The sequence below is a fragment of the Halichoeres trimaculatus genome, unplaced genomic scaffold (genome assembly GCF_033239565.1).
Source record: "Halichoeres trimaculatus isolate MK-OKI-2021-1 unplaced genomic scaffold, fHalTri1.1 fHalTri1_scaffold_19, whole genome shotgun sequence".
Classification (NCBI taxonomy): domain Eukaryota; kingdom Metazoa; phylum Chordata; class Actinopteri; order Labriformes; family Labridae; genus Halichoeres; species Halichoeres trimaculatus.
In genome coordinates, this window is record NW_027437197.1 from 20,360,244 (window position 1) to 20,387,012 (window position 26,769).

Consider the following 26,769-nt stretch of genomic DNA (forward strand, 5'->3'; position numbering starts at 1 on the left):
TTTTTTGATGTGGTTAAGGTAACTGTGCTTCTGCTGCAGGAATGGTGCATTCAAAGACGTAGGACAAACGAGTAACTCTACTATCCCACTTATCCCATCACTTTATTTCTGTTATGAAACCAGTCCAAAGTGATTTATATAGAAGAAAGAAAAAGAATACTGAAAAGAGAAACAGTGGGAGAACTTAATTTACCATCTATCCTCCATAACAGATTTGTTTTCTGCCAGCTAGCTTAGCATCCAGTCAACACTGGGACATTTTAAGATACTTCTGTCTGCAATGGGATAAAAAAAGAGTGATGCAATTTTGATTGGTGTAATAATCCAACTTGTGCGGTCAGTGGCTATGTTAACATCCAGTCAATATTCAGGTTTCTGGAACATTGGGAATAACCCGTTTACATGTGCGAGCAAACATTCATTCCTGTTTACAAGATACAGTAATTAAACAGCAATGCACAGAAAACATCATGACGCAATGTGGGTCATTTCCGCGTCACCTTCCTGTATCCATAGCAACAGCAGCAACAACAACAACAGCAGCAGCACCACAGCGGACTTCCTGTACTCAAAAGACCAAGATTCCTTGCAAACAGAACATGCACAGAACACAAATCAATATTCCTTTGGACGGGGAAATCCAGATAGGTGTATACATGGCCTATTTAGGTTAAAAAAAGGAGTCACCCAAGGGTGATTTTCAGGTTTTTAAAAACTGGAATATGAGCATATTCTGTTTTTTTTAAAGGGTTATTAGTGTTTACATGGCCATGTGCAACCAGGTTATTGCTAGTATTCTGAATATGAAAAAGTTACTGACTGCATGCAAACGTAGCCAGTGTCTTTTTAAAAACAAAGACATATTGATATCTCTTTCCCAGCCTAGGTCCCACTGAATCTGCTGAGTCACATACAAAATTCGATGCTGCCTTCTTGTATTCATTCTGATTGGATATTCTCCTAATGTGTTGATGCTTCTACACAAGTAGAAAATGTGAATCTCATCACTTAACTCCTCTCCCTTCTTCCTCACCAGGTAAAGGCCGTTACGGTGAAGTGTGGAGGGGTCAGTGGCAGGGAGAAAGTGTTGCCGTCAAAATCTTCTCCTCCAGAGACGAGAAGTCCTGGTTCAGGGAGACGGAGATCTACAACACAGTGCTGCTGAGGCACGAGAACATCCTGGGTGGGTTTTCTCTTTCATTTATACCAACAAACATCAAAGTTGTGTCAGTATCCTCCTCTTTCTTGTGCCTGTGTTTATGATCCAGCTTTGGAGGTATCATTTCTCCTACTGACCAAAAAACTTCTCCAGCAGAACTTTCATTTTCTTTGTGTCGTTCTTTTCTTTGGATTTAACGCTGTGGAAATTTTGATGTGAGGGTTTTTTAAAGTGGGTGTATTTACTTTTTAAAGTAGGTTAGAACCCAGTGGGGAGGAAGAATCCACCAGGGAGAGGAATTTGAATAGAATGATATTAATTTTAGCATTTCTTCCTACAAGTTCACTTAAAAAGAAGGAACAAAGCGTAAATACAAACAGAACAGGGAGCCTCAAACAAGCAAGCCACAAAATATACATAAAATGAGAAACATTCGCGGAGCTCTTTCTGTCAATTAAAGTTAAAGAAAGAAAACTTTTTGAACGTTTAGGTTTTCCTGCAGCAAAGGTCTGGTTTTCAGGGATCTCCCAGCCACAGAGGCGATCATAGATCTTGTTTTTAAATTTGGAGCATAGCTTTTAAGAGCTTTAAAATGATCAATATTATTTTAAAATCTCTTTGGTGTAAAAAGGCAGCTGGTGTTGGCACTTCAGTACTGTGGCAGGATTTGTCAGTCTTTAAAAAATGAAAGACTCTCACTGCGGAGTTGCTTGAAGAGTGTGTTGTTTAATCCCTTATGCACAGAGATGATCGTCTTTAAGCCAGTAATACCAAAAGCTTTTTTATTACATTTTCTTTAAGAAACATAGTCATTCATTGAAATATGTGGTGTCTAATGTACTTATATTTGCTGTGTAGTGTACTGCAGATCCATTGATTGGCTTTCTGTCATACAGGCTTCATCGCGTCAGACATGACCTCGAGGAACTCCAGCACTCAGCTGTGGCTCATCACTCACTTCCATGAGATGGGCTCCTTGTACGACTATCTTCAGCTCAGCACCCTCGACGCATCCGGCTGCCTCCGCATGGCGCTCTCCATCGCCAGCGGTCTGGCACACCTCCATGTTGAGATCTTCGGCACGCAGGGCAAACCGGCCATCGCCCACCGTGACCTGAAGAGCAAAAATATACTGGTTAAAAAGAACGGACAGTGCTGCATTGCTGACCTGGGTGAGGGCGCTGACTCATCAAAAGGATGAATACACTGTTTATATTAGTGTCCTTATTCTTCTCTCAGACCTGTAGCTTTCAGCTTTCTTCCCTCAGGATGTCCAAAGGATGTGCTTTGAATAATACCTCTCAACTCTTATCTACCTGCTTCGCTGTATTTGTTGTTGAATTAGGAGGAACCGCCACTGCTGATGGCTCCACTCAGCCGCTAATCAAAAGCACATTCAGAGCTTCTCAGACCACTTTATCTAAAACATCAATGTTCCATTTTGCAAATCTCTCAATCGGGGAATAATTCAAGTTCAAGCGCTAACCCGACAACAGGCTTGACATGTTTACAAATTTGATGTAATAAACTCTGTTCCGGATGACGCATTTCAGACCTGGTAACACTTGTTTGTCTCAAAGCGAGTTGTTCTTTGGTCTGAGAACATCCTGTCTGAGGAGAAGGGGCTGCTTATGACAAACAAAACAAATGGTGTTTTTAAAATGTGGATAAAATGAGTGTTTTTATGCCCTAATAAAACGCACAGTCCCCTTTGAAAGTAGTGTGGCTTAGTTTGATCTTAGTTTAGACGCTCAGGTGAAATTCACTCAGAAGGATTAAGCATGGACACATAAGCAGTCATGACAGTTCAACATCATGGCAAAGATGTAAACTCACAGAGTCAAAATAGGAGACAAAAAACAACACATAAACTTGGCGTTTTATTTTTCAACAGATTTTCATCACGTTCTGTTTTTACCTTTTAGGTCTGGCGGTCATGCATTTCCAAGACACCAATGAGTTAGACGTGGGAAACAACCCCAAAGTAGGCACCAAGCGCTACATGGCTCCTGAAGTGCTTGATGACTCCATCCAGATGGACTGCTTCGAGTCCTACAAGAGGGTGGACATCTGGGCCCTGGGGCTCGTGCTGTGGGAGATAGCCAGGAGAACGGTCAGCAACGGTGAGTGAAAGATGCACACAGCAGGCTTATGACAGAGATACAGATTGTGTCATGGAGATGGACAATGATTTTGGAATATTCAAATAGTCATTGACATCAATAGGGCAGCAGCTATTGAATATTTTAGTATTCGAGTATTCTAGTAAAAAATTTCATTGATTAATCGCGTAATCGCGTAATCGCGTAATCGAGTAATCGAGTAATCGAGTACTCGAATAAAACACATTTTTGTCAATTAAGAGCAATTATTTTTCCAATTAAAATTTGTTTCAAACAAGTAGGGAAACAAGCGATTTTGGGTGTTATATTTAAAATTCAATCTAATCTGACTAGGTCTGAGACATTTTATCTAGGAATGAGACATTTTTGAAAGATTTTGAGTCTTTGCAGTGTTCAGTCTAAAATGATGATCCCTGTTGTATTGGAGCACATATGGCTCCATTACTACTTGATATTTTATCCTCATGTGACCTGTGATCTAAACTTGACAACTGCCCAGTTAGCTCTATTATGTGTTTGTTTTTCATCTCTTTCACTCGACAGTGCTGTGTTTTACAGATTAAACAAATGCTATCAACTAATTTGCATAACAAATCGTTTCCATGTGACGTTTGTGGATGCTGAAGGGGCGAGGGAGTAACATCGTAGGAGGGACAGAAAGTGTGTTACTCATTGTTAATGTGTTTAGAACTACAAATGAACTTTGTTTGGTGGACTGTTTTTTAGATGTTAGAATATCGATCCTCCTCCACTTTTCATTCATATGCAGTGGCAGAGGTCACACTGGCCTTCCAAGCCGTGCCATACTCTACCTGTATGCACAATGAGACACAGAGAACGATGCTACAACCAGTGACTTTCCTATCAGTCTCCAAACTCCAGAAAAGAAGCTAGATTTGTTGCTGGTCACTTTTTTGTGGAGAAAAAGGTGCTAGAGGGGTCTGAAAAATCACTAAATATAGCATCAGCTCTATGTGCCACATCAAAAGCAGTCCGAGCAAAGTACCACTCTTTGATCTTTTAAAATAAACGATCAAGGAAATTCCTCGATCTGTTTTTGTAATCGAGTTACTTTGATGATTTGAGGATTTTTTTCAGTCCTAGACATAAAAAAAATCAAATAGTTCATGTGACGATGACTTTGTCCTGTTTGCTGCAGATCGCAGTTTTATGCTTGATGCCGGAGCTGTTATGTGCCAATTTCACAAAAAGCAGGTAGAGTGGGACAGGAAGTTGTGGGCGGAAACCATCTAAAATGCCCAATGACTTCTAAAATAAAACAAACAGCGTCCAGACCAGATCGTATTTAACTTGATCACAGCAACAAACTGGCGTAATGAACAGAGTCAGACCAGAAGTGAACAGGTTGGTGGGTTTAAAGCCAAAACAAGAATGAGGAGACGCTCAACAGATATGGACTGGAAAATGTGGGAACTTCTTTGAAAAAATGAATGAAAATGAGGTGCAGTGCAAAGCGAAGCATGCAGCGAAAATTATGGCACCGTCTGCTGATCAGTAGTCAATAGTAGGCTTCGCCAACTGAAGAAAAAAGTTTGAGGATCGACGTGCAGAGCAGCCTTCTCCATCTTTGTCAAAGTGTGATGTTGGCAGGTACATGTCAGTGGGTGGGCGGCAGCGGCCTGCTCAGCGGGAATCAACTGATCTAATGCCCATCCCTTTTGTGTCATTGCTGTATGAAAAAACTGTGCATCTCATATGAGCAGAGGGTTAATCCTGCACCTTAGGTACATACTTTTGCAGCTGTAGAAGCAGAAAAGCTAAAGGAGTAATAAACCTGCCTCTTTCATCCGGTGCCCAATAGGTTTATTGTTTTATTGTGGGAACGGGGCTTTCAGCAATGCTTAAGATATTGATTTACCTCCTGACACTGTAATCTCATATCTCTATTTCATCCAACAGCTGCACTTGAGAGCAAGATAAGGAAAAAGCAGCTCTGCCACCTAATGATCTCCTTTTGATACACATCAATGAACTCTGTTATAACCGTGTTTTACTCTCTGCTCCCATCGTAGGCATCGTAGAAGACTACAAGCCGCCTTTCCACGACGTGGTCCCAACTGATCCCAGCTTCGAGGATATGAAGAAGGTCGTGTGTGTGGATCAGCAGAGACCCAACATCCCCAACAGATGGTTTTCAGACCCAGTGAGTAATATTCAAATGGTTTCTTTTCTTTTTTCACCCTCAAAATGAAAGAATATCATGAATACTGTAACAGTTACACCTGGCACTTTGATTTCACCGCTCTCCTCTTTCTTGTTTTTAGACTTTAACCTCCATCGCTAAACTCATGAAGGAGTGCTGGTACCAGAATCCATCGGCCAGATTAACAGCATTACGTATCAAAAAGACTCTGACGAAGATCGACAACTCTCTGGACAAAATCAAAACAGACATTTGAGCCTGAAAGAAGAAAGAGAAGAAGAAATGGCAGACTAAGAAAGATCTTCGAGGACATCCAGAGGGTGGAGGATATCACAAGACAAGAGACTTGATGGAAACAGTGCCCTTATAGTGGCACAGACCTATATATTTATTTTAAAACACTTGGCGGGACACATTTTGGCATCCAAAGATGGCTTACCAGACTTTTCTGAGACTGTCAGTGGTCTTGGAAATAGAAAAATATCTATTCAACAATGACATAGGAGCTGGATTGTTAGCGTTGTTCTTCAAGGAAGAAACTGATACCTGAGCATTTGAGTAGGCTTCGCTTTTGTTAGAGCAGCAGGTTTTGTTTGACACATTTTTTTAGTTTGAAAATGTCTGAACATATTAACAGTTTCTCTCTTTAATTGTACTGCCTTGTTTACTTGCATTATGGTGGATTCATATGGAAAAACTTGCCAATTCAACCTGCATACTTTCTTAAACGGTAATCTCAAACATTGTTACGTTTCCGTTGCGTGTCATGCACCTCTGTTTACACTTCTGTAAGGTTTCTTGGGATTTCACCCACACTGTAACGTTTAGTTGTACAGCTGCGTCTGTGGCGCTGTCTTTACTGGAAATATCGTCCAACTTAAGGTACTCAAACTGTTTTGTATATCACAATGGATCTTACGTTGAGTTATGTATCTGTTCAATGTTTTGTTTCTTCAGCTTTGCAGAGACAAATGCTAAAAGATCAAATAAAATATCTGCTAGGTGATGCTGAACTATTCCTCCAGAGGCCTGTAAGTAAGCCTGTAAAGCCTGTATACTGTCTTAACGCGTGCATTGTCAAGTAAATGAAGTCAAACTTCAGCCTTTTTTTATTTCTTTAACATTTTATATCAAGTAGTGATTTATATTAATTAAATAGAAAAAAATGTGTTATATCTGTCTCATTTGTCTCGATGCTTCTTGGAATGGGTTTGCAGCATGGCTCCATTTGTTTGATCCACAACTGTAGAGTCCAGGATCAACACAACAAGTTTCAAAGACGCTTTGTTTTTTTTTGTTGTTTTTTTTTATATTTGTGTTGCTGCTGAAGTTAAGTTTGGATTTTTTTTTTCAAGTGGAAAAGCTTTTTCTTTTGGCTTTTATCAGAGCAGACAGAAACAGGAAGTGAGGCCAACAATTGGCCTGCAAGAAGTACCCTGGCATCTGTCCATGGGGCGCACCCTCAAACCACAAACTTAATTTTTTAATAGCCTGATAATCCAATAGCTGATTATATTTTTGTCAGAGCAGACATTTCACCATTTCATCTGAATTCACTGAGAAACATGCTACAACAGCCCTGTTTCCCTGCGATAATGACTAATTTCCATCTGTCTGTTTTAACTTGTTATCTCGAGATCACACTGCTGGCTTTCCCATGATAAAGAGTCAGTTTCTGGCTGCTTTCTTTCAGTTATCATTATCTCGGGCTAACAAACCTGTTTGGTCTCATTACAACTGACTGATTTATCTCATTAACTTGAGATTACAAAGCTTGTTTTCTCATGATAACGGGATAATTTTGAGGTGATCTAGAAAACAAAACAGACGGCTGAGCAACAACACGACACATCTTTTCACCACCCATGCTACTGAGGTAAGTGGATCCTATTTCTAGGTTTGTTTTCTACAAATTAATCATCTGACATTAAGATGAGATACATGGAAATAAGCTCAATCTGACAGGAAAATTAATTAAATACAATGAACGTATGCATGCTCTCTTCAGGGTTTCATGATGGGTTCACTTGACATAAGCTATTTCAGTGCAGAAAGGAGATGACATCTAGTCTAAAGGTGACGGATGAATTTACATTCACATGGAAAAGGTCAAAAACTGAGATATTTTCTCTGCCAGCTGTAACCTGAGACTGAGTGCACAGTGAATCCTTTGGCAGATGTCGAACAGAAACTCAGCACCGCATGGTTCTTCCTCTCAGAGGTGTCACACTCTGGATATTTAACACACCAGTTCATTGGTGTTCATTGGTGAGGATGCTTGGACAACTTCCAAAGAGACTTACCTATTTCTTATCTTTAAGTTGTTAAGTAGAATAAACACTAAATCAATAAATGCTGAACAACTTTGGCACAGAATCATAATCACAATTTTTCTCTTATTAAACTAGCCTTGATTGTAACCGTTAGTCTTTAGGTGTTGATACAGATATTCCAAACTCTGTGCATGTTTTCTCATATCTATCGCTCCTTTGTGGTCTGGTACAAGTCTTCAGACAGACTTTGACTGTTTTTGCCAACCTCTGCTCCTCTAAAAGGAAAATATTTTGATCAGACATGACAATGTGAGAGGTTACAGTGTGGTAAGTCGTGTATGCAGAAAGTGGAGTGGAGTAGGGGTTTATGGGTAAAGTAGCTTCAGATTATTTTTTGTGCTGTCTGTGCAGAACAAGCACAGTGACATGACTTTAAGAAAGTACACTCTGTCCTGGTGTCATAGCTAATGTACACTTCAGAATCAAGTGCACATCACTTCTTCATTCACCCTAGTGACAATACCGCTGTGGTTGCTATAGAACCTCAGCAACTCAGTCACATTTGACCCAGAGAAAAAAACTTACTGCGCTTGAGCTGAGCAGGAACTTTGTACCCGGTTTAATGTACAGCCAACTCATTTAGTATTCACACACTGAGAGGATTTCACACTGTGTTTGTGAAGTATCCGTCCAGGCTGGTTTCTGTAGTTTTGCTGGACTGGGGGTAGTGATGATTGCCTGACACCCAAAGTTCACACATGAGCACATTAGTTCATGGCACAAATGTGTTGCACACATATTGCAAAATAAAGTACAATAATATAAAAGTGATTTTGAAAAACAACAAAAAATCATTATTTATCTCAAAATCATTATTATATCAGTAATTGTAGAGAAAATCTTATGAATGTTACAGAACCATTGAAATATTTCATCATATAAATTATAAGTAAAGCATACATAGAAAACTAACAGACATATCATTATTGTTACACATATTATATTATTTTAAATTATTACAAGTACATCCATTGAAACCATGTGGGACTGTGTAAGTGCTGAAAATGCGATGTTGGAGGTCTTGGGGAACCAACCATACAAGTTAAACACCCACCTCTCTCTTCAGGTCCACAGACTTGTAAACTGGTGTTTGGTGATTTAATTGGCTGTAAGTTTGTTAGGTATTTTTGTACCTCTCAGGTGCAGAGTCAACAATAGTGTGTCATGCATAATTATTTATATTGCAGCCCAGCATCAGACTTGGATTTACGGCTTTCATTAGATCAATTTGTACTGGGGTTATTATGGTGTGCTGTTGGGCGCATTCCTGGATTAATATGGGTTACTGCAATTTACCTCAGAATACTTAACGCACAAAATCTGGGGCAGGTTGTTTTTGCAATGAAGGGATACTAATTTATGTAAGTGTTAAGCAGGAGAATGTACCTGACAGGTGACCAGGAGTGGAATACCTGGGCTAAAATCTGATTGATCCTGATCCTTGACATTGATTGGTTAATTTGCCTTTCAGAGGCATGACTTATAATTATGCATTTATTTATCTATTTATTTATTTTTTATTACTTTGGGGGACTTACGTGCCTTTAATGCGATAGGACAGGACAGATAAAGGGAGGCAGTAGAGTGGGTAGAGTAAGAAAGGGGGCAAGAATGTGGAGTGACATGCAGGAAACAGGCCACAGGCTGGACTGGAACCCAGGCCACCTGCTCGAGGGTGAACCTCATGGGGTTGGACCTAGACCGCTAGGTCATCTGCCCCCCCAGCATTTATTTATTTCAAGTAATGTTAAGGCATGTTCACCTCTTGAAGAACAGAAACGTAGGGAGTGGAGAGAAATAGCGACCAGTGTGACAAGGACTAAAGCTTCTGGGACACACACTTACACTGCACTTTGCTACCAACTACTGGCTTGGCATGCATGCCCAAGTTTTTGTAATTGTTCTTATATTGTAGAGACATGTTTTTTTTATAAAGAAAGAAAAAGAAAAAGAAAAAAAAAGAAAATTCCTCAATTTTTAATTTGTGTGTTGTAATGTAAACAAGGCCTAAAAATGACTGTTTTACTTTTGTACGTCGTTTAGAGGTACATGTACAGCTAGGACAGGCTCCAGCCACCCGCGGCCCTTAAAGGGCAACTCCATTTTTTTGACATCTGGACATTATTTAAAGGTGTGTGCATGCTCATATTCTCACTCAGACAAACATCGTGCAGCTTGGAGTCCTTCAGAAGTTATTTAGATCCAGCTGATTTTAGCTGCACTTAGCGGGGGCCACGGCAAAGGAAGCTTCAGCGCGGGACATAATCTCTGCAAAATCGCTCATTTCGGCTATATTTTTTCATCCATCGCCAGTGTTATTATAAAGTCAGCTCGTCTACCGTCTTCAGGTGGGTCAGCTGACCCAGAGCTGACCTGGTAAACAAACGTTTGATGGTTGTCCTTACCGGTTTGAGCCTGAGTACACGGGCGAGCAGCTCCATGAAAGAAGGATGCAGAGGGAGAAAGACGAAGAGCTGGCTCGAGAACAACAAACAGGAGCACGTCCACGACTCAATGCAAACTGGTGGTGCGCTTGTGGACAGTGTTTGCCTGTGGCAACAGAAGAGGAGCTGACTTTATGATAACACTGGCGATGGATGAAAAAATATAGCCGAAATGAGCGATTTTGCAGAGATTATGTCCTGCGCTGAAGCTCCTTTGCCGTGGCCCCCGCTAAGTGCGGCTAAAATCAGTTGGATCTAAATAACTTCTGAAGGACTCCGAGCTGCACGATGTTTGTCTGAGTGAGTATATGAGCATGCACACACCTATAAATAAGGTCCAGGTGTTAAAAAACCGGAGTTGCCCTTTAACAGGATAAGTGGTTCGGAAAATGAATGAATAAATAAATAGAGGTACATGTATCAGTTTCAGTCAGTTTCATAACCAAACTCCACACAGAAGCTTTAAATAGATAGGTTTTTGGAGATATCAAGGGTAATACATGCAGTTCATTCATAAATGTGTGCACACATATCTCACACCCCGGCAGATGTCAGTCAGGCCACCCCAGTCCAAAAAGTCTGGACACACCCCTGGTGATAAAGTGCAGCCTTTAGTCTGCAGTTTGCACTGTGCTCATGAGGACAGGGTACATAAGAAGCTAGTGAAAAACAACAGCATTAATGCTAATGCTAACAAGCTAATTCCTCCATAGCTTCTTCACTTTGGCAGCCAATGCATGCTACTGTAGAGCATTTACTGGCTGAACAGAATGTGACCTACACACAGTTAAGTCCACCAAACAAGAACTATAGGGTAGTTGTTTGTTTGCTCAGGCAGACTTGCAGTTTTGTCCTTACATAAACTCTGGATTACAATAACCCATTAAGTGTACTTTGGTCATTATGGCCCCATAGGAAGTAGACAGAGTTGACACCTTCCTTGAGGCGAAGTCCTGATCAATATGCAGACAGAAGGAGGTGTTTTTCTCAAGCTGCAGCAGTTAAATGGATGAACCACACACTTTCTCACTGGCTTTCATTCACATGTCTTTATCAGAGGTCTGCAGCACTAATCCGCTTTAATCCCAGTCAACAGAGGCGGAGCGAACCTCTCGTTGCGTTTTACAGTTTTCCTGGCCGCATTTAATGCGAGACATTTGTGCGTGGAGCATGGTGGACGGACTTCACCGCGATGTGTAACCTTGTGTTTGCTTGTAGAGTAGTTTGTGTGTGAACGGAGGGGGAGCAGATGCGGCTCTTGCCATGACTTGTCCCAGGAAGCGGAGCTTTCAGGCGGCGTTGATCTTTCTGTCTGTCGCACAGCTTATTGCAGGTACAGTAACTGACGCATCCCACTCACGCACTTACATTACGTTGGATAATGTGTTCACACTTATACCACGTTGTTCTAATATGTTATTTCACTCCACACTACTCACATTGAAGGTTTAAATGCGAAGAAAACTAAATTCAGACATCAAGATTCTAATCTTAATGATGTAATTTTAAAACAAAATGTCCTGTCACAATATTTAAGTAATTAATCATTAACAGTCACTTTTATTTTGAAGGGCACCTTGTTGTTTTGCCAAAGTAAAATCAGCTATACAAGAAAATAGAAAGCTGATAAATGCCAACTCCTACAAACCACCTGTTTTAATCTTAGGCTACATGTAGGTGTTGGTTTTGTAAGAACCATGTTCATAGTAAAATACTACACGGTGGCAAAGCCCACATGCTTCTTGCTCTGTGAGAGAAAAACAAGCCTCAGTTAACTGAATTTCTTTCACCAGATTCTTGTAAGTTTGTAATTATTTAAAAGAAACAAGACGCACACTTTAATTGATGTCGTCTAGTGTTAAACGTTCAAGAGTTTAAATAACTGGAGGCAGAAAGTGTTGCACGTGCCTGACAGTCAGCTGTGAGGGCAAAGTTATAGTAACAAACCAACGTGTTACAGTGAGCAGTGCTTGTGTAGTGGGACCAACAGTTGGATTGCTTGATAAATGAATAGACATGATTTGTTCTATTTGCAGCAAATGATAAAACTGCTTTCACAGATTTCTGTTGCCAATCATTTACCCCTGAGCAGGACTGTTTAGAATACTTCTCACCCCTTCTCCTTTGTGAAACTAAAAGTCTAAAGGATAAAAGATGTGGAGGTTGTTGAACTTGCACACTACACTCATGCCCACAACTCCTTACAGTGGGGAGCATGTGCATAAATCAATGATGTGTTTAACTTTTCTTAAGAAAAAAAAAAAATCATATTCCCTGTGCAACTATGACATCCTTAATCTTAATGTTAAAATACATTAAACTTTTGCTTTAGGTTCAGAGAGAATAATTTAAATAATCTCTAAAATTTAAAATGCATCACATTTATTGCACCTCGCAACGCTTCAGTTCCATAATCTTGTATATCCATTGTTCAAGTGTTGACAGATTTCCCGTGCATTCCCTGAAGTTTATATGATTTGTGGCTGTTTTCAAAAAGCTACAGTCTATAATGAGGCTGCTGTGGAGCCTCCAGTCTGTTTCTGCACTGTGCTCAGCTGGAGCCAAGAGGTAACAGGGTCCGTACATGGCAGGGGCAAACAAATATGTTAATGTGAAACAGGTTAATCCATCCATAGCCAGGAGAGCTGCAGAAACTTGAACCCAATGTTCAATTTTAATCTTGTGTATAGGGACCTCCCATGTTTGAGATCCATTGATTTCCACAGAGAGAAAAAGGATGCAGCTGTAAGATGAAGCACCGTGTGACTTTAGGATTGTTAAACTTCTGGTTTGACCTCAGAGTAAGGCTCTGTTCCCACCTTCTGGAGGCTTGTTTGCTACTCTCATCACATGTTTACAAAAGTGATACAGTTTCTCCTTCGCAGCAGAAAGTATTTCAGACCTCAACCGAAGTGCTACAGAGGGAAGCCAAGGAGACATTTTTCAGATAATGATAGCTTTCAAATATATAATGTGTCTGGTTTATGTTAAATATAGCAGAATATAGGATGTGACTTCAAATTGAAACATAAAATTAAAGCAAACAAGCAGGATACTATTTCACGTATGCATGATTTTAATGTCTGGTACTGCTGTGAGTTGGCAGGTGTCAGACTAGACAGCCCGACAGAAACATTCTCATTTCTCTTTCTATAGCAAATGTTGACAGTATGGGATATGACTCACTGTTAATGGCAGCAAGAGATTGACGGGAAACATGACTTACAGAGGTATAGAACAGGGTTAGTGAAGAGATAAGAGGCACCACTTTGTTCAAATAAGCTGCAGAAATCAATTCAAACAGAAAGGACCAGCCTTGGTAAAGCCCATTTTTTGGTGTTACACAGGTTTAAAAGTTGGAGTTAACAGGCACAGTCCTTGAGAAAGTTGTTGCCAAGCAACTTCTAGTTATGCTCTAAAAGAGAATAAAAAAATATTTAAGGCAACACCTTGCTGAAATTCTGAGATTTTGGCAAAGAGAGCTTTTAAAAGGAGGGAATGAGGACTTCCTGCAGATTTGTAAATGAGTAGAAAAAAGAAGATGACTAAAACAAATTAGAAATGTATTTTGCTAAATTAGAACTGTTATAATATGTAACCAACCTTATATATGCACCATCTTGGTTGACAGTCTTATAATTGATTCAGAGTATTTTCTGAATAAGCAAAAGTTGCACCATTTTCTTTACAGTACTCATCACTACAGGTGCAACAAACTTTGTTTGCAGTGGTGTGCCCCAGGGATCAATCCTGGGTCCTGTTCTGTTCCTACGTTAAAGAAATCAGGTTGTGTTGCTCATTGGGTGAGACATGGCTTCATCTTTTGATTATAGGCTGTAACTGAACCCAAATGACTGTTTAGAGCTGTTTTAAAACCTCTTCTGATATTTGATCAATATAATATTTAGACTGAAAGATGATGAGGATGTTTCATTTAAAAAACAGGGACAGTTTTAAATGATTTAAAAAGGGTGCGATATGTTACCTTATGTACTGGGTACCAATTCAGGTAAAATCAAAAGGTACCATTTGTAGGTACCTAAATGCATCCTTGTGACTGTGAGGGAGTGGAAGAGTAGCTGATTTTCCATGCTGGACATGAACACAGCATTACAGGATTATATATCAAAAAATAAATATGTTAAATAAAAAACAATTTACATTTTATTATTTAAAAAAAATTATATTTTTTCCACATACGCACACAAAAGTACCGAAAATTGGTACCATTGAGTGCTGATGCCGACTGCCTGGTACCGTATCATTTCAAATGTAAAAGGTACCCATCCCTAGTTACCTTTACGTTAAAGAGACAAGTGTCAGATATTAAACCTGTTATCTCAGTCAGCTATATATGTATTACGTCATGCACCTTAAAAAAAAGAAAAAAGTTGTTTTAGCAAAGAAGAGTAAGAAGAATATTTTCATCTGAAAATGACTTAAATGTATTACATACAGGACAAAATGAGCAAATAGATGAGATGCCAACAATGGGGTGTAATAATCAAGAAGTTGCTCAGAGTTGCTTGTTTGAAAAAATGGGCAAGGAGGAGCTTTTTGAACTTAAAAAAAAAGAAAAAAAACTTTATCAAAAAGGAAAAATACATAAAGCATTTGCATTGCTCATTTGAGTTGCTGTCACGCGGTTGTTTGTGTCTCTGAATTTCTTTTAATGGTATGTTCATTATGACAGGCTTAGTGTTTTTGTGGGTTTTCTTTAGGTGTCTGATGAATGTGAGGTTTTCTTTAACACAGGGAGTGAGCCAGGATTTGGAAAATGATAGTAATTAAGTATTTTCAGAAGCTATGGTTTGGCATGCAAAGACACACTGATGTCAGTAGTGAAAAGAGTGTTTTGAGTTCATATCATAGACAGTATTGTATATGAACCAAGTCTCCTCCATTTACTTTTAATACAGAGTTTTAAAGCCTGTTGAACCAAAACTAGTATGTTTAATAACTGAATTAAAGAGTTGAAAAAGTGTGTGCTGATAGAGAAGTACCCAAACTGTCTTTTTTTTCTCCATGCTGTAAATACGTTTTCTTTTTTTGATGCTTTATAAATCTGTCTGTTTTGGTTTAGTGTGTGTGTGGATTCTAGTGTTTCATCAGCCAGCCTCAAGTGGACTCTTACAAAACTGCAGATTTTAGCGCTGCTGCATGGGCGTCATATTTTCAGACCAGGGGTTGCTGCTTGTCTCATAAACATCGACATCTTTAAAGACCATAAAATGCACTCTGCTGAGTGATGCATCCATGGTTTGATATTGACTAAGCCGTCTTCTGTGATTGGAAGGATTATAAAAAGTTTGATGGGATATAATTATTCACAGAATATTTCCAGGTTTTTCTCTGCAGTGAGGAAGCACAAGCTTTGTTATCAATCACTTGCAGTCTTATCAAACAAAGCATGACAGCAGCTCCAAGTAGAACACAAGATTATCTGGGTGTTAAACTAAGAGGCATTACTCTGGTCCCTCCACCTCCAGCCTTTTAAAAGCATGGGCCGTCTTACATAACAGGAGCATCCTGCCTGTACACCATGACCACCATCACAGTCTCTCAAATTGAAGTGTTTATCGTCATTTTTTACCCCCTCAGAGAAATCAGTGAGTGAGAAAACAAAACTCATCTATTCATGTTGTGTTTCAGGTCTGAAGTGTGTGTGTCCGCTGTGCGCCAACCACACCTGTGAGACGACAGCGGACGGCGCCTGCTGGAACTCTGTGATGCTGATAGACGGGAAGGAGAAGACGGACAAATCCTGCTTGTCGCCCTCCAAGATGAAGGGCCAGGTCTACTGCTACAGCTCCAAAAATGTCTCCAAGAGGACCTGCTGCTTCACCGACTTCTGCAACAACGAGACTCTGCACCTCAACCCAGGTACAGACCGACATGTTTTTACTCAGGCCACCTTTGTCTTCAGGTTTATTCTTGACCTGTTAAACACCATGTAAATATAAACACAGCAGATGGTTCCAGATTACTTGTGTCAGACAGTCAAGTTAACGTCACATTGCTCAGTCGTTTCAGTTGTCATTCAACAGAACCAAACACCCAATCAGCGCAGGATTTCCCACTCATACTGGCCCTGACTAGACGAGGTGGATGCTGATCCTCCTAGATCCTGTGACATAACAAATCTGGCAGGAGCTATGGGACGGCGGTTAGTGATCATCCCCCTCCCTCTTCTGATTTATAAATACTCTGTCAGGCGGGTAGTCCTACTGCCATTTCAAAGCCTCTCCTGGGTCAACTAGGTGAAAGTTGTCCTCAAAGAAGAGGGCAGATTTCCCTCACCTGTGGGTGTTCAATTAAGAAAAACCCTTAACATGTTAGTGTATGATCAAGATAAACACCATCAACACTGAAGTAGTGCATTTTTCTGCTTATTTCTGACTATTATCGTTTAAATTCCTCGTGTTTCCATACAGAAATCCTATATTTCATGGAAATGAAAAGTAGTAAATCAGATTCTTGAAGACGCCTGCTCTGTTCCTGTCGAATTGATGAAGCCTAAATGTGAAAGTGAATATCTATTCTGCCTGCAGCGATGTGTTTGATCTTTAATCCGAAGCAAGTGAACTCTCTCTGCTACTAAATACTCCTCTGTGTTTACCAGTTAGACTCTAACTTTGGCTACATACTGTTGGGTGTTAAAGCTCCTGCAGGAGTTTATAGCTGGTTATGAAACAGACTGGAATTAATCCTTATGACCTACATCAGCATAAAGACTGACTATGTCTACATAATGATTTTTAATGTGCTAAACACTCAGAGTAGGTGTGGGATGAAGCCAGTGATTGCATGCCGCAGAACCAGCTCCTTTTCTACAGCAAAGATTCTCAATAAGTTATTTGACGAATAGAAAGGCTTTTCTGTCTGAATATGCTGCTTACACATGTGCAAGATCAGAGGGACAATGAACAAAATCAAAGTTTCTCACATGTGCTTTGATGTAAACTCAGCAGAGGATTTGAGCTGGGGTTTGTTTACATGATGGAGTCAAAAAAATCAGTGGAATATTCTTCTACTTTTTTTCCTTTCTGTTGTTTTTGCCTTCTGAGTGATGTCTCTGGTTTTGACAGCTTCAAGGGTGCACGCCTGTCGGTCTAGTCAGCCACATATAGGAGAAACTTGTAAGTCTAATAGGGTGTACGCTGTCTCACCCACTGACAGTAGAAATAGGCTCCAGTTAGCAGGAAAAGCTGTAAAGATGATGGATGGATGGATGGATGGATGGATGGATGGATGGATGGATGGATGGATGGATGGATGGATTTTTTTGCATTTATTGTAAAGGACAGCTGAGAGGAGACAGAGATGTGGGGGAGCTGGGGATGGATTGCATCAAAGGGTCATTGCAGGGAGTTCAATCAGTGACCACTAAGAGTAGGGATGGGTACTAAATCAGGTGCTTTTTATAGGTACCGACTGATTTCCATCTGTGGTACTAAGTAGCGAATCTCGTAAAATCAAACAGTATGTTTCCAAACCTAAACACATCATTGTGATTGTGAGGGTGTGGAAGAGTAGGAGATTTTCCATGCTGGGCATGAACACAGCACCAGAGGTGTAAAAAAATATTGATACGGCAATATGTCACAATACTTTGACCCGTGATAATATATCGATATTTCAACTCATAATATTAATATTTTTTGTTAAAATAAAAATTCATATTTTAAGTGAGTTGGAAGTCCGATACATCTTCCTCACCTCCACTGTGGTGGGTGGGGCTAAAGAGCTACTCTGCTGTACGTTGCCCATTGACTGTATAATAAATATAATCTCAAAGTACATTCAAAATATTTTATTCCTAAACTTGATGATGTGGGTTTTGATGCTGTAAACATCAATCTTTTGTCTCTATTCTTGGGTCATTTGGTTTAAAATCATTTGAAGTTTAATTTTACAGTGTAGTAGACTGATAAAATAATAATCATAGTCAGGTTTTGTTGAACATTGATTACACCAAGTGAAATTTATCAGTTTTATCAAGTGACCACGTCTTTCACCCAACAATATTTTGGCAGCATTAGTTTAATGTCACAGTAGTTATAGTGACAAACTTGATGCACTTAATGTTTTTAAGTTAACTGTTTGTTTGAAACACTGCATTTGGCTTTCATTAGTTCAAACACAATAAAAAGAAAAGTTGTTTTCAATCAAATAGTTCACTGTGTAGAATATCAGAATGTACTACAGTATTGTGATACATCATATTATCGTATCGTGACCCAAGTGTCTTGATGCCTATCGTCCAGGACTCCCCTGTAAAAGAGGTTTTCTTTTTTAATCTCAACGGAATTATTTCTGGTAAAATAACAATGACCACTCAAACTGTGGCATGTTGAAACATCTGAACCAAAGCCTGTTTGGCTTTTGCATTGACAGAGGCAGCACCTATCTTGAAATCAACTATTTGAGTTTAGCTTCATTTAGTTTGTAGTTTTGGGGCAGGCTAGTAATGTTAACTACGCCTTCAGTTGTCTGTACATCAGCAAAAAGTTTTACATTCTTTACTCTTTGCCTGAGTTTTACATTCATATGAACTCATTTCTAAGTTTCACATGTAAAAAGAAGTCTGTGGTCATACCATACAGAAGTGATTGAGGAGAGCTGAAGTGAAAGTCCTGCTGGTGAGGTAGGTCAGAGCAGCACCCTCAGGCTGCGATGGAGTTCACTGTGAATGAGGACACCAGAATCAATCTGTGTCACTGCTTTACTAAACACCAGCATGTGAGCTCATGCCATGTGTTACTCTTTGTGTTCATAGAGAGTAAATGTTCAGCAGTGCTGCTGCTCTGACTCCTATGGAGGATTAAATAACAGAGTGTGTTTGAGTCATAGGTGGAGCTGAAGTGAGCGGTTTTATTCCCAAAGTCGATCTGGGCGCAGAGTCAGTGACAGTTTGTTGGTCTTTTGCTTCTGGGCCAGAGGAGAAGAGACGTGTTCTCATCCATGTCTGCTCTGCTTCAGTTGGACAGTTTATTTAGGTTAAAGGCCAAAAATGTTTGAGGACACTGGGGTTTGATTTGTAATGTGTTGATGAACACATAAGGCCATCTGCAGATATTGCATGTTGAAGGCAAATTTATGAGGAAATGAAATGTTTTGGGAGTTGAGAGGTTGGCACGGCTCCAGAAAAAGAGCAACATGTTATGAAGTTGTTGGTTTTTTTATTTAAAATTGCAACACATGGCTAGTGAAAGAGCTTTTCATTACTGAAATGATTCCTCAGCTTGATACGAGACTTTATCCATCATGATTGGTCAATTTATCTTCCTAAATTTAAATAATCTAGGCTAAAACCGTCAGGATTTCCTCATACCTGTTATTTTATAAAGCAAAAGCTAAAATCTGTCACTTTTTCATCAGGAGTCTTTAAATCTCATATTAAAACTGCTCCCACCATCTGTTATTTTTGTCATTATCAGGTCTCATCTGTCCGCCCACATACGAAATGAAGGTCACAAACAGAAATGCCTGGTTCCAGTCTTCACCCACGATTTTACACATGGTCTTAAAATGCACCTGTCGTGGATTAGCTTGGGTCACTTAGATTAAATTGGGTAGTGTGTATTTCTGTCTTTGCTTTAAAGAAATCTCATGCTGCATCTTTTCAATACTTCTTATTTATAAAAGTTATTGAAGGTGAAGAAAATGTCTGGTTGTCTGTATAAAATCTTCTTTTGGTAGACATGTCTTGGAATAATCTGCCAGATGCTTAACTTCCATGTCACCAAATCTGAAAAGTTTCAAGAGTTTGATTCCTCATATGATGCATCAGCATGTTTGTGTGCCACTGATGATGTATGGTCAGTTTTTGAGGTTGGTTTCAGCCTGCACGCTGCATATTTTGCAGAACACACCTCTTGCAAAAACCAAAAATGACCACCAGAGGGAGCAAGGTTTATTTGAACCTGAGTGATCTGCACAGATTCTCTCTTTTTGAATATTGATATCATAACAGTTTTTCCCACACTGTCATGTTTTGTGTGTGTGTTTTCAGAGAGGCCTTCAGAAGAACCCGGGTGGAGCACGGAGCAGCTCACGGTGGTGATCGTGGTGCCCTCCTGCCTGCTGTGTGTGGGGATCCTGCTGGGTGTGACTGTGGTGCAGGGTCACCGCTGTTACTACAGCAGAGCCCACAAGCAGGATCCCGAGGAGCCTCTGGACGACCAGATGCTCATGTCACCTGACAAGTGTCTCAAAGATCTCATATACGACATGAGCACCTCTGGCTCTGGATCAGGTGATACGATGACACTCACATTGATACAACTTGACAACCAGAAGGTAAAAGGGAGAGTGTGTTTATCAATATAAGCTCACACTTTTTTTTCTTGTAGGTCTACCACTGCTGGTCCAGCGAACAATAGCTCGGACTATCGTTCTGCAGGAGTCCATCGGAAAGGGTCGATATGGGGAGGTGTGGCGGGGAAAGTGGCGAGGAGAAGATGTGGCGGTGAAGATCTTCTCCTCCAGGGACGAGCGCTCGTGGTTTCGGGAGGCGGAGATTTTTCAGACCATCATGCTCAGACATGAGAACATCCTGGGCTTCATCGCTGCTGACAACAAAGGTACCAGATCAACAGAAATCAACTTCACATCAAAGTTTTGATTAAATGTTTGATCGTTGAGTGTTTGATGCTGTGTGCTGCAGATAACGGCTCCTGGACCCAGCTGTGGCTTGTGTCAGAGTACCACGAACACGGTTCCCTGTACGACTTCCTGAACAGGTACACTGTCTCAGTGGAAGGCATGATCGTCCTCGCTTTGTCTGTAGCCAGCGGCCTGGCACATCTGCACATGGAAATCATTGGCACACAGGGTGAGGAAGAAATATCTGATGTATTCCTTCTAATGAGTGACTTTTAAAATGCAAAATACATCCAAATTTATCTATTTGTGGTCTCTTTGGTTTTAGGGAAACCTGCGATCGCCCACAGAGACCTGAAGTCAAAGAATGTTCTTGTTAAAAAGAACGGCACAGCGGCCATTGCAGATTTAGGTTTGGCTGTGAAACATGACTCCAACTCTAACAGCATCGATATACCGTCCAACTACAGAGTGGGAACCAAGAGGTGAGTGTCACTTGTGCCACAAAGCAACACACACACACACACACACACACATAAAGAAGAGAAGCTGGTGTCAAAATGTTGGTCCAAACTAGAATAAGAACCAGAGTTGGAGGTATCTCTGTGTCGCACATGAAATTTGTTTTGGTGCAAACACGCTGAAGCTGGGGCATCATTCATGGACTGACAGCTCCTAGTTCAGGGCTTTGGTCCTGATGAAGTCTGCGTTCACAGTGACATGGGTCAGCCACTATCTTACCTTGAGGCTTAGGGTTCCTGTAAGTGTCCAGCTTTCGTCCTTGGCCTTGGCAGCAGGAAACCAGACTGTGATAGATAGAGGAGAAGAGGGTTGACTGTGGCTCATCGTTCCCAGAAAGTTGAAGGACTCTGCCGTGTAAACTTTAGAGTCATGAAGGGAGAATGGAGCAGGAATAGCTGCATTTCTGCAAACTTCCACATCCATCCCCATCATCTCCAGAGCATTATGTTTTGCACCAGGTCACCAGGTGCTGGACTCCAATGAGAATGATGGCTTCTTCAGCTTGCCCTGAGGTCAGAAATCTTCACATGCTGCCTCCTGTCAGACAGGAGGATGGAGCTCCACCTGCAGGTGGAGCTCTATCCTCCTGTCAGACAGGAGGATAGAGCTCCACCTGCAGGTGGAGGCAGACACATTCAACTGGGAGATCTTGACCTCTTGCTGAGTTGGGATTAAAATGTGAAAGCAGAGTTAAATCACTGAGAAACTTTTGCAGGAACAAGACAACCAGTTAGTGTAAAAGCATTTTTTTCTGTTACATGACATTTTGACACATGTTCACTCAGGTGGGAGAAAAAAATGTTGAAAAAGAAATTGAGAAAATTGTTCGATAATATCAAAATCGGGATTCTTTGTCAAAAAATGGATTTTTATTTTCAAATTCAAATTCATCATTTCAGTCTTTGTTTATAAACAGGTTTGGAAAAAGTTACCACTTTTCTCCAGCAGAGGGCGAAATGTTTCTCTCTGACTCACGTGATGTGCATTTTATGGGAAAACATGGCTCCTGATTTAGACTGTAGACATTATCATCATTATTTAGCTTTTTCACATGGATTGGTGTTTTAAAAAAAAAACATAATAAAAATTGAAAAAATCGTAAATACGGAAGAATTGCAATTTAAATGGGATTGGCACCCCAAAAATCATAATAGAATCAAATCAGAAGAATAGCATATCGTCCCAGCCCTAATGCTCTTTGAGTACAGTGACGTAACTGTATCTCACACTCTGCATTTGACCTTTGTCCAGTTATTCCCAATTTAAAAAAAAAACAACTATGGTACCACAAGGAGTCGCCAAAAAATTACTTGTTTAGTTTCTTGTATTAGGGCATTGTTCTTATTTCAAGAAGCTTGGAAAAAGACGTAAACATCCTCTTACATTTCTGTTTTTGTAGAGCTGTGATTGGATATTTAGGTTTCGGTGACCCCTTGTGGTGCTACTGGTTGTTTCTTTATTCAGAGAAAACTGATCGAAGATTAAAAACAAAGTCAAAAACAAATCTATTACCTAAAAAATATTCCAAGAAGTTCCAGGCTTTATGGATTTATTAGATTTTAATCATTTGCTCCTGTGCAGGTACATGGCCCCAGAAATCCTGGACGAGACAATCAATATGAGCAGCTTTGAGTCATTCAAGAGGGTGGATATCTACGCCCTCGGCCTGGTGTTCTGGGAACTGGCCCGAAGATGCTCTGTCAGGGGTAACTGATTCGATAAAAAAATCACTCCCACTAGTCTGTTGGTATTAATAGACAAGTCATCACTGATAGCACACATAGGTTGTATCTTTCGGTTTATAAGAACGCCTCTTTTATTTAAATCATAGCGTCTGATCAAATCTCTTTTCTGTTTCTTCTGAAGGACTTCAGGAAGATTTCCAGCTGCCTTATTACGACCTGGTGCCTTCAGATCCGACCATAGAGGACATGAGGACGGTGGTGTGTGAGCAGAAACTCAGACCCAACATTCCAAACCAGTGGCAGAGCTGTGAGGTGAGAAGATCCACAACGGCTATGTTATATTAACATATAATTTAGAGGTCAAAAGAAGAATCATGTAGAGGAGTTAGGTAGAGCATTTTGAGGTTTAAATACATCTTTTTTGTTATCATCTGCTTGCTATTCCCTGACTTTGGTATCAACTATTGTTTCTTGGTTTAATTTCCCAGGCTCTACGTGTGATGGGCAAACTGATGAGAGAGTGCTGGTACGCCAACCCTTCAGCTCGACTCACCGCACTACGGGTTAAGAAAACTGTGTCTCAGATTTCTGTCGTCAAGGACATCAAAGATTAGCTTGAAACCCAGCCTGCAGACCAGCGCTGGTGCTGACAGCAGTGCTGGGTGATGATGGACTTCAAGCTGACTGAAACAGAGCGTGTGTCCTCTGTAACTGCCTGAGACTGCCCTCTTCAGGACACAACTGCACTGTTCACCCTCAGAGAGCAGAGTCAGGTTGTTTTTGGTGCCAAAGTTTTAAAGAGAGGTCGTCTGAGGAAGAGCCAAAAGAGATGAGAATGTGTGTACAGATTATTTTGCTACCTCAGACATTTAAGTGGCCAAAGCTTAAAGTTGCACATTGTAATGTTTTTATTTTTGTGCCATATCGTTTAGGATACAGTGTTTTTGCTTGGTATGCTAATGTACAATCAGAAATAAGTCTGGGTCTGACACTTGCTTAAAATGTAGCATACACTAATTTCCTTTGATAATCTGAGCTTTAAAGTGCTTTTGCTTCGTTTTGACAGGACAGTCGTAGTTGAATGGTTAGTCTGGAAGGACTAGTAACAGGATTACAACAGTGCATATCCATATATAAGTCATCTTTAAGTCACATATCATATGTTTATTTCTGTGATCATTAATTGTGTAATTAATTTGTCAAAATACCTCAAGCATCAAAGATTTGATTACAACAAGATGCTCTGCAGATACCCAATGACTGACTGAGAAGGTCTAAGACAGGGGTGGCCAACCAGTCAGAGACCAAGAGTCACAAAAATGACCGTGGTACGACAGAGAGCCACATCACACATGAGGTCTTACAAACACACTTCCTCTCACACATAAACAAAATGACATAAAATGAAAATCAATACATTTCCAATTTTCAAAGTGAGATTTACTGTGTTGTGTTTAAATTCGTACAAGAGAAGAGAAACTGAAACTTAAGTATCAATCCCAACTGATCCCAATGTTGGCATCCATATATGTATATTGTTTAGGTTGATCGGCACACTACTCCTCATAACTATATATAATTCTCAATGAATGGCTCGAAAAGCCACACACCAAAAGACAAAGAGCCACATGGGGTTTGCGAGCCACAGGTCGGCCACCCCTGGTCTAAGATATCCACAGTGGTAAAAAGGTTTCGCTGAGTAAAAAATCTCATTAATCCTTTAATGCAAGTAGACAGAAAGCATCAGCTGTGTCGCCTCCTGAAGTCAAACTTTGCTTTGTTTTGTAGCATGTTGCTATGTTCTCTGATATCAGCTCATGTGCAGGTCTCCATTTATTTCTCTGTTGACTGATTCATTGCGTCCGTGTCAACACTGAAGATGCTCTGTGTGCGTTCCTTCTGCCTGTGTTTCTTTTGTAAATGCCTGTGGTACTTTTAACTTTTGTTGTTTTTTATGAAGTTGGATCATTGTTAAGCCAAGATACATTTTGTACATCGTGTCATATCTCCGTCTTTAAGCATCGGAGAGAAAAGAGAATATAGCTGAGTGTATAAAAGATGTATCCGTCATTCCAAAGAGGGGTGATCACCATGTGCAATTTCTGACTACTGTCTTTTTCTATATATTGTATGAAATGAGAAAGTAACAAAAGTGGTCCTGCTTTCATAAAATAAGACCTATTTTTGATTTTTAACCATGAAGTCATAAAGAAATATATTTTTGATGGTGTTTGTGTTGTTGCTTGGATTTCACTGCGTCGTTTGTGTCTTGCACTATTTATTCTGTACAAGTGATATAAGCTGGTCAATAAACTTTGTTTTTCATGGAGAAGAGATGATGTATTTGTCTTTCTGTGTAAGATAAAAGAAGTGTAATAGTGAAAGCACTGATTCTGCAGTGTTTCACACATTACTGCACACAGGGACAGATTTTCCCGGAACAACTATTCTGATTCTGAATCAGGTCTTTCTACGCTCCCCATCACTTCACCTCAACGGTCGTGACTCATTCTTGCTCTCTGCTCAACCGCTCTCTTTGAGAAGACTTTGATGTAGTGGATGTGTCCGTTAGACAGAGGAAGCCCATCAGCACTTTGCATATGAGTCAAACCCTCAGAGATGTGCTGCTGATAGCTTAAGCTTCGCTGATTCTCATTAAAAACAAGAGAGGTTAGAGGAGGTAACTTTACAGACGTATCTGCAGGCTTTCCCTGAGAGACGAAACAGGGCCAAACACAGTTGACAAAGAGGACAAGAACTCTTACACAACAGAAAATAACATTCGCAAGTGGATTTGCTTTAACTGTGCTATAAAAAGCTAGTAGTTTTTTGGATAGGTTTTAGCAAAAAGTACATATTATCAACAAAATAACATTTTATCATCTTAAAAATTAAGAAATTATGCCATATTTTGTTGGAGAATATCGTGAATACTACTGAAGTATTAAGGTCTCATATTTGTTTTTGTAAACAAAACCCACCTTTTCTTTTGATGGATCTATGTTGACAACACCCAATAAATTCCTTTTAGTTTATAAAGAAGAAGAAAATACTACTAAACCAAATGCCCCATCCTTGTCTTTCCAGTTGGCTGCCATAAGACACCCCGAAAAAAAATGCAATCTTATCAAGTGTTTTTGTCTTGTTTTCAGTAGAAGATGCCTTTTAAGACTTAATCTGAACCACATTCACCTGACCAGCCCTGAAAAATGTCTCATTTGATGTTATTCAAAGTAAAAAACGAGGTCTGAATTGCTTGTAAAATAAAAAAAAATTCTGCTAATGACACAAGAGAAAAGTTACTGGTATTAAGACATTATTATTTTTCGTCTCCCTTTGCTCATTTTTGCATTTGGAGTGGATCATCACTTTGTATGGTTCATTTGTTGGTCACGGACACCAAACTGTTTTTTCTTCAGAGATATTTTTACTGTCTTTGCTCCTGTGTTTGTCTGGAGATCCTACATGTAACTATGGCTGCATTGTTTACATGTAAATTTAGCTGTTAGCAGCCTGTAGCATGCCAATGCTAACTTGTGCAAGGCCTGATGTTTCCCTACAAGGTGAGGAGAAGGAGGTGAGGACGACGTGCTGGTTCTCAGGTGTGAGCTAAGAAGTGACGACATGGACCTGTCCGTCCATCCATCGTTATTGGGAACGTAAGATCTATCCCCAATAAGATGGACAAGCTAGCTGTGCTAACCCAGCAATAGAGGGAATACCAGAGGGCAGAG

General features: G+C 40.1%; 2 protein-coding genes across 2 annotated transcripts in view; both read left to right on the forward strand.

The window, feature by feature from the left end:
• The window catches only part of LOC141808101 (activin receptor type-1-like), a 32,591-nt gene extending 25,972 nt beyond the window's left edge, over window positions 1-6,619 (forward strand). Inside the window, exons 8-12 of the mRNA XM_074694464.1 lie at window positions 1,037-1,183; window positions 2,056-2,331; window positions 3,085-3,282; window positions 5,316-5,446; window positions 5,568-6,619. Coding sequence (XP_074550565.1) covers window positions 1,037-1,183; window positions 2,056-2,331; window positions 3,085-3,282; window positions 5,316-5,446; window positions 5,568-5,702 — 887 coding nt within the window. The 3' untranslated portion in view covers window positions 5,703-6,619. The remainder of the gene's footprint in view (window positions 1-1,036; window positions 1,184-2,055; window positions 2,332-3,084; window positions 3,283-5,315; window positions 5,447-5,567) is intronic.
• A 4,653-nt stretch (window positions 6,620-11,272) lies between these two features.
• On the forward strand, window positions 11,273-25,334 carry acvr1c (activin A receptor type 1C). The gene is made up of 9 exons (XM_074695353.1): window positions 11,273-11,556; window positions 15,876-16,106; window positions 20,239-20,481; window positions 20,579-20,809; window positions 20,893-21,060; window positions 21,157-21,313; window positions 22,932-23,056; window positions 23,217-23,347; window positions 23,524-25,334. Exons 1-9 carry the CDS (start codon window positions 11,487-11,489, stop codon window positions 23,647-23,649), a joined length of 1,482 nt encoding a protein of 493 aa, XP_074551454.1. The 5' UTR covers window positions 11,273-11,486; the 3' UTR covers window positions 23,650-25,334.
• The last annotated feature ends 1,435 nt before the right edge of the window (window positions 25,335-26,769 follow it).